This window comes from Heterodontus francisci, chromosome 1 (genome assembly GCF_036365525.1).
Source record: "Heterodontus francisci isolate sHetFra1 chromosome 1, sHetFra1.hap1, whole genome shotgun sequence".
Classification (NCBI taxonomy): Eukaryota; Metazoa; Chordata; class Chondrichthyes; order Heterodontiformes; family Heterodontidae; genus Heterodontus; species Heterodontus francisci.
This window is the reverse complement of record NC_090371.1, coordinates 246,227,966-246,243,411: the sequence shown is the minus strand read 5'-3', so window position 1 is coordinate 246,243,411 and position 15,446 is coordinate 246,227,966. Positions and strand designations below refer to the sequence as shown.

Here is a 15,446-nt window from a genome sequence, read left to right as displayed (position 1 = left end):
GGTAGAAGTTTGGCACTCTCTTCTGCAAATGAAAGTTGATGCCAGATCAAATATTAATTTTAAAACTGAGCTTGATAAGATTTTTGTTAGCCGAAGGTATTAAGGGATATAAGAACACAAGAAATAGGAGCAGGAGTAGACCATATGGCCCATCAAGCCTGCTCCGCCATTCAATATGATCATGGCTGATCTTAGGCTTTAACTCTACGTTCCCGCCTGCTTGCTCACCATATCCCTTGATTCCCTGAGAGACCAAAAATCTGTCTATCACAGCCTTAAATGTATTCGACGATGGAGCATCCACAACCCTCTGGGGTAGAGAATTCCAAAGATTCACAACCCTTTGAGTCAAGTAATTTCTCCTCACCTCAGTCCTAAATGATTGGCCCCTTATCCTGAGACTGTGCCCCGGTGTTTTAGATTCCTCAACCAGCGGAAACAATTTCTCAGTGTCTACCCTATCCAGCCCCTTCAGAATCTTGTATGTTTCTCGTTCTTCTAAACTCCAGAGAGTATAGGCTCAATTTACTCAGCCTCTCATCATAAGCCAACCTCCTCATCCCAGGGACCAATTTAATGAACCTTCGCTGTACCGCCTCCAATGCAAGTATCGTCTTTCTTAAATGTGGAGACCAAAACTACACACAGTACTCCGGTAGATTTCAAGATGGCTCCTGGGCTGGAAGCTCCCTAGGAAGCTCCCTTGCTGTTCAACTCTATCCATGGCCATCTGCTCCCATCCCTAACGTTTTCTCCCCCAATCTGCCCTCTTAAACTGTTTAAATTCCCCTGGCTCTTTAAATCAGTTCATTTTAGCCCTATCTAAAAGTTAACAGTTAGTTTAGTGTATGTTACCTGGGCCCACTGCCCTCCCCCAGCCACACCTGCTCTTTGTTTTCTCAATGAAATTGATCCGGATGAAACTGACGAGAACAGCTGCCGATACTTTAATCTCCGATCCTGCTGTCTTCACAGTCCAGAGTGTCTGCAGCCACGGCATGCGGTAAGTCCATTGAGGTGAAGAAGGAGCTGCGGGACCCGAGAGAAGTCCTGTGAAAAGGTGCCCCGAACACCCAAAAAATCCACGAACGGCCCCCCCGGCCGCAATTTCAATGCGCCCGCGGGAGATGGCTCGGAGAGCATCTGCAGCGCACTGTCGGCAATGCTGCATGCCTTTATTTAAACCACTGCAAAAAAAAACCCTTAGCAAATGTAACCACCTCTAAGTCTGCCAAATGATGCTTCACCTCCCGAAGGACGTAGATGAGCTTTCCGGACGTCGATGGTGGGCACTGAGGAAATGGCTTATTACCTGCACCAGATTCCACCCCCCCTCCCCCCCCCTTTACCCCCCTTCCACCCCCCCCCACCCCCGTCCCCTTCCCTGCTCCACCCTCTCAGCTCACCCCCTCACAACCCCGTCCCAGCCCGCCCCCCCCGCACCATCTTCACCCCGCACCCCCTTCCCCTGCACCCCCCCCACCCCCTCCCTCTACCCCTCCCCCTTGCATCCCCTCCTCCCACCAGCACCATCCTACACCTGTGTAGGGGCCCCAACAACCCCACTGCCTTGTGGGCGTCTCGGGAGAGACCAAGGCCGAACAGAAAATCCGGAGCGGAACCCCGTAGGCGGTCATGTGTCACCTTTGGCATGTTTCCGGCAGTTCCTGCAGCCATACTGGTGCCAAACGTCGTGTCCTGCACTCCTTTGGACCCCACCAGAAAGGCCGAGAGGGGGGTTTTGACGACTGGGCAACTCTCAACCTCCATAAATTTGCCCAGGCATGCGCCATGGAGAGGTCACTCCATAGTTGCCTCACAGCGACTGAAACAACACAGAAGGCAGCAGTTACGGGTTATAAGTCCAGATAAATTGGCGTAGAAACTGGGCGCCACGGGTTGCCTTTGTCGGTGGGAGAGGTCATTGCACCTCACTGGACAGCTACCGCCCGCCTCAAACCGGGCAGCCCCCGGTCAATAAGGTTCTGTCCCGCCACAGTCTGCCTGCTTCAATGGGTGCTTGGAGCTCAGGGTCATTGCCCGAAAGGTGGACTGATACACCGCACCAAACAACATGAAAAAAGGAAAGAAGGTACCAGCCCTTCGCTTCGCAAGCTGGAACGTCAGAACTATGTGTCCTGGCCTGTCGGAAGACCTTACACAAATCAACGATTCTCGGAAGACCGCCATCATTAACAACGAGCTCAGTAGACTCAATGTGGACATTGCAGCACTTCAGGAGACTCGCCTCCCCGCGAGTGGCTCTCTAGCAGAGCAAGACTACACCTTCTTCTGGCAGGGCAGGGATCCTGAAGAACCAAGACAGCATGGAGTGGGCTTCGCCATCAGAAACTCCTTGCTCAGCATGATAGAGCCTCCCTCAAATGGCTCGGAACGCATACTGTCCATCCGACTGCTCACCACCTCTGGTCCAGTACACCTACTCAGCATCTATGCTCCAACACTCTGTTCCGCACCTGAAGCTAAAGACCAGTTCTATGAACAACTCCATAACATCATTAGCAGCATCCCCAACACCGAACACCTATTCCTGCTGGGGGACTTTAATGCCAGGGTTGGGGCCGACCATGACTCATGGCCCTCCTGCCTTGGGCGCTATGGCGTTGGAAGGATGAATGAGAACGGGCAGAGACTGCTTGAGTTGTGTACCTATCATAACCTCTGCATCACCAACTCGTTCTTTCACACTAAACCCTGTCACCAGGTTTCATGGAGGCACCCAAGATCACGTCGTTGGCACCAGCTAGACCTCATTGTCACAAGGCGAGCCGCCTTAAACAGTGTTCAAATCACACGCAGCTTCCACAGTGCGGACTGCGACACCGACCACTCCCTGGTGTGCAGCAAGGTTAGACTCAGACCAAAGAAGTTGCATCATTCCAAGCAGAAGGGCCACCCGTGCATCAACACGAGCAGAATTTCTCACCCACAGCTGTTACAAAAATTTCTAAATTCACTTGTAACAGCCCTTCAAAACACTCCCACAGGGGATGCTGAGACCAAGTGGGCCCACATCAGAGACGCCATCTATGAGTCAGCTTTGACCACCTACGGCAAAAGTGCGAAGAGAAATGCAGACTGGTTTCAATCTCATAATGAAGAGCTGGAACCTGTCATAGCCGCTAAGCGCATTGCACTTTTGAACTACAAGAAAGCCCCCAGCGATTTAACATCCGCAGCACTTAAAGCAGCCAGAAGTACTGCACAAAGAACAGCTAGGCGTTGCGCAAACGACTACTGGCAACACCTATGCAGCCATATTCAGCTGGCCTCAGACACCGGAAACATCAGAGGAATGTATGATGGCATGAAGAGAGCTCTTGGGCCAACCATCAAGAAGATCACCCCCCTCAAATCTAAATCGGGGGACATAATCACTGACCAACGCAAACAGATGGACCGCTGGGTTGAGCACTACCTAGAACTGTACTCCAGGGAGAATGCTGTCACTGAGACTGCCCTCAATGCAGCCCAGCCTCTACCAGTCATGGATGAGCTGGACATACAGCCAACCAAATCGGAACTCAGTGATGCCATTGATTCCCTAGCCAGCGGAAAAGCCCCTGGGAAGGACAGCATTACCCCTGAAATAATCAAGAGTGCCAAGCCTGCTATACTCTCAGCACTACATGAACTGCTATGCCTGTGCTGGGACGAGGGAGCAGTACCCCAGGACATGCGCGATGCCAACATCATCACCCTCTATAAAAACAAAGGTGACCGCGGTGACTGCAACAACTACCGTGGAATCTCCCTGCTCAGCATAGTGGGGAAAGTCTTTGCTCGAGTCGCTCTGAACAGGCTCCAGAAGCTGGCCGAGCGCGTCTACCCTGAGGCACAGTGTGGCTTTCGTGCAGAGAGATCGACTATTGACATGCTGTTCTCCCTTCGTCAGATACAGGAGAAATGCCGTGAACAACAGATGCCCCTCTACATTGCTTTCATTGATCTCACCAAAGCCTTTGACCTCGTCAGCAGACGTGGTCTCTTCAGACTACTAGAAAAGATCGGATGTCCACCAAAGCTACTAAGTATCATCACCTCATTCCATGACAATATGAAAGGCACAATTCAACATGGTGGCTCCTCATCAGAGCCCTTTCCTATCCTGAGTGGTGTGAAACAGGGCTGTGTTCTCGCACCCACACTTTTTGGGATTTTCTTCTCCCTGCTGCTTTCACATGCGTTCAAATCCTCTGAAGAAGGAATTTTCCTCCACACAAGATCAGGGGGCAGGTTGTTCAACCTTGCCCGTCTAAGAGCGAAGTCCAAAGTACGGAAAGTCCTCATCAGAGAACTCCTCTTTGCTGACGATGCTGCTTTAACATCTCACACTGAAGAATGCCTGCAGAGTCTCATCGACAGGTTTGCGTCTGCCTGCAATGAATTTGGCCTAACCATCAGCCTCAAGAAAACGAACATCATGGGGCAGGATGTCAGAAATGCTCCATCCATCAATATTGGCGACCACGCTCTGGAAGTGGTTCAAGAGTTCACCTACCTAGGCTCAACTATCACCAGTAACCTGTCTCTAGATGCAGAAATCAACAAGCGCATGGGTAAGGCTTCCACTGCTATGTTCAGACTGGCCAAGAGAGTGTGGGAAAATGGCGCACTGACACGGAACACAAAAGTCCGAGTGTATCAGGCCTGTGTCCTCAGTACCTTGCTCTACGGCAGCGAGGCCTGGACAACGTACGCCAGCCAAGAGCGACGTCTCAATTCATTCCATCTTCGCTGCCTTCGGAGAATACTTGGCATCAGGTGGCAGGACTATATCTCCAACACAGAAGTCCTTGAAGCGGCCAACATCCCCAGCTTATACACACTACTGAGTCAGCGGCGCTTGAGATGGCTTGGCCATGTGAGCCGCATGGAAGATGGCAGGATCCCCAAAGACACATTGTACAGCGAGCTCGCCACTGGTATCAGACCCACCGGCCGTCCATGTCTCCGTTATAAAGACGTCTGCAAACGCGACATGAAATCGTGTGACATTGATCACAAGTCGTGGGAGTCAGTTGCCAGCATTCGCCAGAGCTGGCGGGCAGCCATAAAGACAGGGCTAAATTGTGGCGAGTCGAAGAGACTTAGTAGTTGGCAGGAAAAAAGACAGAGGCGCAAGGGGAGAGCCAACTGTGCAACAGCCCCAACAAACAAATTTCTCTGCAGCACCTGTGGAAGAGCCTGTCACTCCAGAATTGGCCTTTATAGCCACTCCAGGCGCTGCTTCACAAACCACTGACCACCTCCAGGCGCGTATCCATTGTCTCTCGAGATAAGGAGGCCCAAAAGACAAGACTCCGTATGTGGACTCAGCAAAACCCTGTACAATTGTAACAAGACTTCCTTATTCCTGTACTCCAATCCCCTTGCAATAAAGGCCAACATGCCATTTGCCTTCCTAACTGCTTGCTGTACCTGCATGCTAACTTTCTGCATTCCTTGTACATGCACACCCAAGTCTCTTTGAACATCAACACTTACAAGTTTCACAGCTTTCAAAAGATATTCTGTTTTTCTATTCTTACAACCAAAGTGAATAGCTGCCAGACCTGCTGAGTACTTCCAGCACTTTGTTTTTGTTTCAGATTTCCAGCATCTGCAGTATTTTGCTTTTATTGAATAACTTCACACTTCCCTACATTATACTCCATCTGCCATCTTGATGCCCACTATCTTAACCTGTCTATATCGCTTTGCAGCCTCTCTGTGTCCTCTCCACAGTTTACCTTTCCATCTACCTTTGTATCATCAGCAAATGTAGATAAATTACTCTCTGCCTCTTCGTCTAAGTCATTAACATAGATTGTAAATAGCTGAAGCCCCAGCACTAATCCTTGCAACACTCCACTATTCACTGCCTGCCAACTTGAAAATACCCCGTTTATGCCCACTTGCTTCCTGTCCATTAACCAATCCTCTATCCATGCTAATATATTACCCCCAACTCCATGAGCTCTTATCTTGCCTATTAACCTTTTGTGACATACCTTATGAAATGCCTTTTGGAAGTCCAGGTATGCTACATCTACCGGTTCCCCTTTATCTACTGTTATGACCAGGTGAGAAAGGTTGTCTAGGGATCCCTTTCAGCCTTCACCTGGTCTACTGTAACAGGATTTAATTGTTAACACACTGTGTTTTGAGCTCCCCCTTGGTGAATCCTTGTTCACTAGTTTCCAATTATAAGGCAAATAAATGAGCACAAGCAGGCTTTCTTAGGTTTAAAGAAGAAAAGTTGAAATGTATTTAAACTTAAACTGTAATTCGGTAACGCATACGCAATACGCACATGCAAATAGAGACAGAAAAGAGCAGAAGAAAAATAAAGTGGAGAGGTTTGAGGCAATATCTGAAGAGTTTCTTGTTACTGTGCTTCGAGTTCACTGTAGAGTCCTTGCTTGTAGGTAATCCTTGCTTTTCGTTGGGGCCCAGTATTCTTCTTAAATCTTGTTCACTGTAGGAGACTTTTCTCTTTCGGGGTTCATGTGTCTTCAATGGATTCCAAAACTGGTGAGAAACAGCAGACAGGAGAGGCTGCAGTGAGCCAGCCACGAGAGGTCATGTCAGTCCAGGAGCAAACAGCTTTTCTGCCAGTTCAAAACTCTGTGTCAAGTTCAAATTCAAAAAACTCAGATGGCCCAATCAAGTTAGTCATGTGACTAGCTGGTGTGACCACGCTGTTTGTGTATTCGGCCATCTTAGCAGTCAATCTGGAATGCTAGCTCCTCCACCTTCAACGTCTGGTAATCAAATGTCCATTGTGGATTGAATGTGACAGGGAAGGGTCTCTTGTCCCTTTTAAGCACTGTCTGTAAATATGCAAATGTCTTTCCAGTCAAGGGTCTGTTTTTTTTTAAAAGCAAGTTCTTTCTTTACTCCAGTAACAGTTTAAAATCAATGTTCATGTGGCAAAATATGCCTCATTCTTGGCAGGTGGTGCCCTGCATGACACTACCACACATAGTTACATCCTCAAAAAACTCTGATAAATTTGTCAAATAGGATTTCCCTTTATGGTCGGCACAGACCGGTGGGCCGAAGGGCCTGTTTCAGTGCTGTATCTTGAAATAAATGAATAAAATAAAACCATGTTGACTTGTTCTAATCATATTGTGCTTTTCTAAGTGCACTGTTAAGACTTCCTTAATGATAGATTCCAGCATTTTCCCAATGACTGTTGTTAGGCTAACTGACCTGTAGTTCCCTGTTTTCTCTCTCCCTTCTTTCTTGAAAAGCGATGCAACATTTGCTAACTTTCAAACTGATGGGACCGTTCCTGAATTTAAGGAATTTTGGAAAATCATAGCTAGCGCTTCCACTAACTTTGCAGCTATCTCTTTTAGAACCCAAGGGTATAGGCCATCAGTTCCTGGGGATTTGTCGGATTTTCATCTCTTATGTTTCAACAATATGTTTTCTCTGCTGATATTAATATCCTTAATTACCTCATTAATTTTAGCCCCTAGGTTACCATCTATTTCTGGTATGAAACTTGTTTTCCACTTGTATGAACTGTCCTCTACTGTGAAGACAGACACTTGCTCAATGCCTCTGCCATTTCTTCATTCCCCATGATAATTTCTCCTGTCTCTGCTTCTAAGGGACCAACTTTTACTTTAGCTACTCTCTTCCTTTTTATGTATGTATAAAAGCTCTTACAATCTGTTTTTATATTATGGGGCAAAGGTATGGAGTAGGCTGCAGATCAGCCATGATCTCATTGAATGACAGAACAGGCTCGAGAGGCTAAATGGCCTACTCCTGTTTCGATAGAGGAGAAGTTCGCTTGTGTAGCGCCGTTTCACTTACGTTGGTTCCCTGGGGCAGAGAACACTGTGGGCTGCTTCTGTACGGCCTGTGCAGCATTCCTCATTCGTAACATTGAAGAACACCATGTGTGCCGTGCAGGTAGCAACTTGCAGCATAGTCTACCCCTGGGGAATTGCTGTAGACTGCAAACAGCGCTATGTGAACCAATTTTCCCCCCTATGTTCTTAGGAAGAAACATAGTTTGTGGGTATGCTGGGCAGGGTGGGAGATTAAAGAGCTAGGGAGGGGCGAGACCATGAAGACTATTAAACATAAAGATAAGAATTTTAAATTTGAGGCACTGAGACAATGCCAAGCACAGGGGTGATGGGTGAGCTGGACCTAGCATAGGATATGGGCAGTAAGGTTTTGAATGGGCTGATGTTTTCAGGTGGAGGATGGAGGACAAGTTGAGAAAGTTATTAAAAAAGCAAAGGGGTGGCCTTGCAGCTGTGTCCAGAGTTTTTTAAAATTGAAATCTAAACCTTGAGGCACCTTCGCGATCCCCCAACAGTGGAAGCAGTCACCTCTGGCGGTTAGGTTGCTGTCCTTCCAAGACTGCCTGCAGCTAAAGGCCTGCTACCCCACCCGAACCCAACGATGTGTCGGGCTCAGGTCCGGCTTTCGGTTTCGGGTCGGGCCAAGTCCAGGTCGGGTCGGGTCGGGCTGGACACACACGGTAAGTGCTCTGCCGGTAAGTATTAAAATTAAAAAAATTACCTGAGCTGGGAGACCAGGATGAAACTGAGTCTGTGCAGTGAGCGAGTGACATCACTATGACATCCTCATGCATGCGCTGCAGCTTCGTGGAGCGTCCCAGTCGGAAGGTAAGTAAAGGGGTGGTTGGGTCGGGTTCGGGTCGAAATCGGGCTCGGGGTGAAATTGGAGGGGCTCGGGCCGGGTCCGCTGTGGATCGGTCGGGTTTGGGTCGGGTTCTTTTTCCCGACCTAAGTAGGCCTTTACCTGCAGCCTCCGGGACCCACCCACCGTCCTTAATTGGATGCAGACACGGGAGGAAGCCAGTTGAAGATCTTGCGGGTGGGTGCCCTGACAATCAGAGCAGGGTCAGATCCGGAAATGGTCCCCATACACTCCTAGCCTAATGGAAGAAGTGTCCACCATAGAGACATGGTGTAGCAGGAAAATAAATTAATCAGGGTTCCTGTTCCTGACGATTATGGTGCTGGAAAGTGTATATTTGCGGAGGTGGGATAAGGACAGGGTCAAGCTCTGTTGTGATGTTCTCCACAGTCAAACAGCTCCTCAACACTCACTCTCTAGGCTCAGAGATGAAGCATGACCATTTGACTGAGGTACCAGAAGTCAGCAGCGCTCACTGAACCAGACATTGGTGAACCAGTGTCTTCAGGAGATAAGGGGAGAAAACTGGGGAAAAAGAGAAAACTTCAAATAACTCTTGCATTATCAAATTTTTCAGAAATTTGTAGAGCAGAGGTTCATAAATTAAACAGGTATTTAACAGCATACATGGTTTTAAAACACTGACTTGTGGTGTCTTAAATTCAAACACATTAATAATTGGTTTCTCCATATAACTGCTGTGGGGAAAGAAAGGTCAGTACATATTGTAAATATGAATGATGGGTGGTTAAGATATCATGCTATGTTGCTGGAACAAAATTCTGTGATATGGAGTGGTAGACATGGGCTCACACCTGTGCTGGACTGCCAAGACCAGGTGACAATTCAAAGTAGGACAGTTTTGCACAGGGAGATAGAGAAAAGTGAGAACATTCCTATCCACATACTGCTGAAAGTCATTTCCAAAAGCCTGGAAATTTGTCCTCTTCAGGGATGATGCGTGGCAAAACAATGAAGTATGACAAATTACAAATTAAACAAATTCATTTGAAACATGGATCTTTATTTGTGAAATTTGACACTTATATGGAGAGTGAAAATGTATTATTTAATGTCTTGTCATAATGAGTTTGAAGTCTTCAATGAGTGAATCCCATTTTGTTCTTATAGCATATGCAGTCCACTTTGTTGTTGGTAGTTAGCGTAGAAGTCCATAAGCTTCTTCGGGATTCTTGGAGTGACAATTTCAAATGACTGCTCAAAATGTCTTTTCATAATTATCTTGGCCTGGAGATCTTCTTGCAGAGCCAAGAGTGCTGCTTCTCTGCAAACAGCAATGATCTGAAAGGGATGACAATAAATAGAACTAATAATTTAAAGGAAGATAATTAAAAAAACACATGAAACTACATTTTAAAACACTTTAAATTTTAGCCCATTTTGATGTGTTTTGAAAATGAATCATCTTTTCTCTCCCCTCCTCAAAGCCTTGACTCATGACGTAGTTCCACGCTAATCAGCTGCTCTCTAGTACCTTATCTCCAATGCCCATCCTTCATTTGTGATCTTAGACAATGAATGAAAGCAGACTACTTCACCAATGGGAAGATCACATTAATTAAACTCAAATATACCCTCACCTGTCCTCAACCAACATCTACATGTGTACCTGCATCAGGGGTCTCTGAATCACCATTAGAAATGGGAACACTGGTAAATCTTTCCTCTCTTTCAGGGATACTGAAGCCTAATGCTGATCTGTGTAAGAGCAGTTAACTTGACTTGGACCAATGATAAAACTTGGGACCGTTCTTGTCCGCAAGGCTCAAGACCATACTACATAGCCAGTGGGTAAATGCACCATCAGTAGACTTCTATTTTCTTCAATAATTTATGTCATCACTACAGAAATACTATACTATCTGTATTTTGGGGTATATTGAATCAGCAGAGTACAACACTTGCTGAAACAGTGCACTGTAAAAAAATGTTTGAAAGGATAAAAATACTCCCACAGATGACAATGCTATAACTGAGTATGTTTCCACCCCTCCCCATCCCTGCCACCACCCCCTCCACCCATCCCAAGGGGTATTGTTTCATGGGTATCCATTCAGCTCCAGTCATGCATCCAAGCAGTCATTCTTTTATGTGTCCAAGCATCCTGTCCTTGCCTAATGTCCACAAATGTGCACCTTCATCTAGAGAGCCATCAGTTGTGGGAACCATGATTAATATTCCCTTTTAACAGAGGGATGCTGAAGCAAATTCTAGAGTCTGTATTACCAATTGGTTGAGATCAGAGAACTCAGCCCAGACCAGCAAGTGAACCCAGAAGATTGTTGCTTGATCTGGCTCAATTATTTATTGTTTTAACCAGCTGAGCCATCAAGGCAGTTATGTTATTGCACTTATTTTGACTGCAAATTCTGGCTCATGAGGTTTGAAGCTCCGCTGTGGTTTGAACAGGACATTGAGGATATTCACGGTCTGGTTCAGCTTGGGTGAGCAGCCAGAGCAACATAAACTGGACAAATTCAGATCACCGATAGACTTTCACACTTGAAGATAGTGGGTGCAATGTTTAAAAACTGCACCAAGGTTGGCACATTGCAATCTTGTTACAAGATTTGTTAGTCACAGACTGGTGGCAGATTCTTCATTGCATTTAAACTGATCAGCGACATTGTTTTAAATTTCTTTCAGTGAGGGCCTTCAGCAAGATTCTCAACAGGGGAGAATAAGACGCTGCCAGCAGCAGTATAATTCCCACAGTAAAATCTCACAGCGGCTGGAACATTCTTTTGAGTCATCAGATTGAGTTTTCATTTTTTTATCTGTCAATTATTGAGAACAATGCAATGCCAGGGAGACCAAATTAAATTTCTGTAAATGAGAAAGTTAACTAAATTATAACTTCAGTGTACAAGATAATAAAACTGCTATAGTTCAGACCCAAAAGACCCAAACCTGTGTACTTTACAAAAATCAACATTTTTTTTATATTGTGCTAATTCCGATCGTTACGAGCAGTTCACTCTCTGCTGCCCCATCCATTATCCAAATTTTGCTCCACATTTCTCCAGATAGACCGAGGTGCTCCCATGTGTGGAACTGTGAATGTTAGCCTGAGTCTCTGCTCCACCACAGTATCCAGTTCTTTGGAATTTCAAGGGATTGTACCAATTTGCTATATTGTGGCCATCAGTGTTGGAGTGTGAGTGTGCACGACTTTCTAATCTTGGTGTCCACAGGTAGAAGGAAGACATTTCTTCTCAGTGAAGAAAACTGTGGATAATTCATTTTGAGCTGTAGGATACAGTTTATAGGAGCTAGTTGCAAAATATCATTAAGTGGTTATCCGCTGCATTTTGTCTTCAGGTATTATTCCCCTCTCCTTTGAATCTGCTGTCATCACCCCTCTCCTCAAAAAAAACAACCCTTGACAATGCTGTCCTTGCAAACTACCACCCCATCTCCAACCTCCCTTTCTTCTCCAAAGTCCTTGAATATGTTGTCACCTCCCAAATCCGGAACTCTATGTTTGAATCCCTTCAATCAGGTTTCTGCCGCTGCCACAGTACTGCAACAGACCTTATCACAGTCACGAATGGCATCCTATGTGACTATGACAAAGGTAAACTACACCTCCTCATCCTTCTCGAGCTGTCTGCAGCCTTTGACGCGGTTGATCACATCATCCTCCTGCAATGCCTGTCCAGCTGAGTGGGACTGCTCTCATTTGGTTCCATTCTTACTTGTCTAATCACATCCACAGTATCACTTGCTATGGCTTGTCTTCCTACCCCTACACCATTAACTCTGGTGCCCCCAAGGATCTATCCTTGGCCCCCTCCTATTTCTCATCTACATGCTGCCCTTTGACGGCATCATCCGAAAGCACAGCATTAGTTTTCACATGTCTGTTGATGTCAATCAGCTCTACCTCACCACCACCTCTCTCGACTCCTCCACTGTTGTTAAATTATTAGACTGCTTATCTAACATTCACTATTGAATGAGCAGAAATATCCTCCAATTAAATATTGGGAAGACTGAAGCCATTATTTTTGGTCCCTGCTCCAAACTCTGTTCCCCAGCTACCGACTCCATCCCTCTCCCTGGCAACTTTCTGAGACTAAAACAGTCTGTTTCAACCTTGCTGTCATACTTGAACCCAAGATGAGCTGCCAACCACATATTTGCGCCATCACTAAGACCGTCTATTTCCACCTCCATAACGTTGGCTGACTTTGCCCTGTCTCAGCTTATCTGCTGCTGAAGTCCTCACTCATGTCTTTGTTATCTCTAGACTTGACTGGGCAACGCACTCTGGATGGTCTCCCACATTCTACCCTCCATAAACTTGAGATCATTCAAAACTCTGTTGTCTGTGTCTTAACTCACACCAAGTCCTGTTCCCTTATCACTCCTGTACTTTCTACCTACATTGGCTCCTGGTCAAGCAATGCCTTGATTTTAAAATTCTCCATGGCCTTGCCCCTCCCTATCTCTGAAATCTCCTCCAGCCCCACACACCTCTAAGATATCTGTACTCCTCTAATTCTGGCCTCTTAAGCATTCTGGATTTTAATTGCTCCACCACTGGTGGCCACGCCTCCAGCTGCCTAGGATCTAAGCTCTGGAATTCCCTCCCTTTGGGTGGAAGAGGGAGGGAGGTAGGTATGAAAAGAAAAAGATCTGCATTTATGTCGTGCTTTTCACTACCTCAGGATATCCCAAAGTGCATTCCAGTCAATGAAGTACTTTTGAAGTGTTGTAAGGCAGGAAATGTGGAAGTCAACTAGCAGACAGCAAGGTCCCACAAACAGCAATGAAATAAATGACCAGATCATCCATTTTAGTTGTTGGTTTAGGATAAATGCTGGCCAGCCCACCAGTAGAACTCACTCCCCTGTTCTTTGAAAAGTGCAATGGGATCATTTATGTCCATCTGAGAAGACAGGCAGGGCCTCAGTTTAATGTATGACCCAAAAGACAGCAACTCTAACAGTGCAGCACTCCCTCAACACTGTACTGAATTATCAGCCTAGATTATATGCTCAAGTCTCTGGAATGGAAGGGTGAGATAATGGAGGACTTTTGGCATTTTTGGAACAGTCACCTGATATATATCATCACCTTTGAATGAACTAAGAGTAAATCGATGGGGGTAAGGGAAGAGAATGTTGTGTGTTGTTGTATTAGCAGCATAGTTAGGGCATGAATGATAAATCTCGGAGTCTAGATAAGGTCAACTAATAACACTTGTATTATTCACACATAGCTATTTACATTCTCCACATGCCTCTCTAGCTAGCATCCTTCGTGTTGCTACTCTCTTCTTCCAAAGACCTTTACCATGTGACTGTCACATCATCATCACTACAGTGGGAAGGGTTGCTCTCACTGTCTTCAACATTAACTCTTTCAGGTCCTTATACTACATCTCCCCCCAAGTCTATATCCATACATTTTCTTAATTATATATACATTCTTGACTTTAACTACTACCTTTTCTCCCCACAAGTCTCTGAATTCACAGATTTAGTCTGTTAGGTGACTCTCCCTGATCTTGTTCTAGTCTGACTGGGATGATCAGTAGTCTTCCTTGTGAGTCTGGATCACTGACTTGGTTGATTTTTACTAAAGATTGTAGTATTCTGTTTGCTCTGGGTTTCTTCATCATCGTATGGGTCTTCCAAATGAATGATTGACTGTTGCTTCAGGGGAATAGGGATAATGTTTCTCCTATTTCTATGCATGGTCCCTGCTGTTGTGTGTACCACATATGATCTCTGGTAGTTTTCATCTCTGTGGATTACAGTACCTTCCCTTTGTAGGTCATGTATCCATACTCTTTGGCTTTCAGTTTTGGAAAATCTCTGGCATGAAATATTTTGTTGTATTTACGAGTTTGTTGCCTTCTATAGAGTTTTCTCAGTCTCTTACTCTCTCGTCCCAGATATTCAATTCTGGAAGCAATCTTTTAGGCAACACAGGAAGTTGCATTCTTATCTTCCTGCCCATCAGTAACTCTGCAGGTGATAGTCCACACATCAACAGTGTAGATCGATAAATTAGAAGTGAGGTTGGAAGGTCTTCATTCTTCTTCAATAGGACTTTATGGTTCTTATACCCCTTTCTGCTTCACCGTTCAACTGTGGATAATGTGATGAACTTGTGAGATGTTGAAATCCCATTCTTGTCGCAAACTGTGTGAAATATTTATTTGTAAACTGTGGTCCGTTGTCTGACAGTACTTCGTCAGGGATACCATGTGTCGCAAAGGTGTCTTGTAGAACTCTTATAACAGCTTCTGTTGTTGTTGAATATAACCTTCTCACTTCTATCCATCTTGAGAGGTAATTAATAATGATTATGTAGGACTTTCCATTGAACATGAATAAATCTATATCTAAGAGGTTCACGCTATTCTGGTCCTGATATTGCACAGATCTGGCAGTTCTGGATCAGATTTTCAATGTCTTTGGATATTCCTGGCCACCACACTGATGACTGTGTCCTTGCTGTGCACTTCATTATTCCCATATGGCTTTGATGTAGACATTCCAAGATATCTTGGAATATATCTTGGAAAGGGCGGCACAGTGGCGCAGTGGTTAGCACTGCAGTCTCACAGCTCCAGGGACCCGGGTTCGATTCTGGGTACTGCCTGTGTGGAGTTTGCAAGTTCTCCCTGTGTCTGCGTGGGTTTTCTCCGGGTGCTCCGGTTTCCTCCCACAAGCCAAAAGACTTGCAGGTTGGTAGGTAAATTGGCCATTATA

General features: G+C 45.7%; 1 protein-coding gene across 1 annotated transcript in view; it reads right to left on the bottom strand.

The window, feature by feature from the left end:
• Nucleotides 1-9,700: 9,700 nt before the first annotated feature.
• The window catches only part of afg2a (AFG2 AAA ATPase homolog A), a 607,544-nt gene continuing 601,798 nt past the window's right edge, over nt 9,701-15,446 (bottom strand). The window contains exon 16 of the mRNA XM_068042637.1: nt 9,701-9,999. Within this exon, the coding sequence (XP_067898738.1) occupies nt 9,823-9,999 (177 nt within the window). The 3' untranslated portion in view covers nt 9,701-9,822. The remainder of the gene's footprint in view (nt 10,000-15,446) is intronic.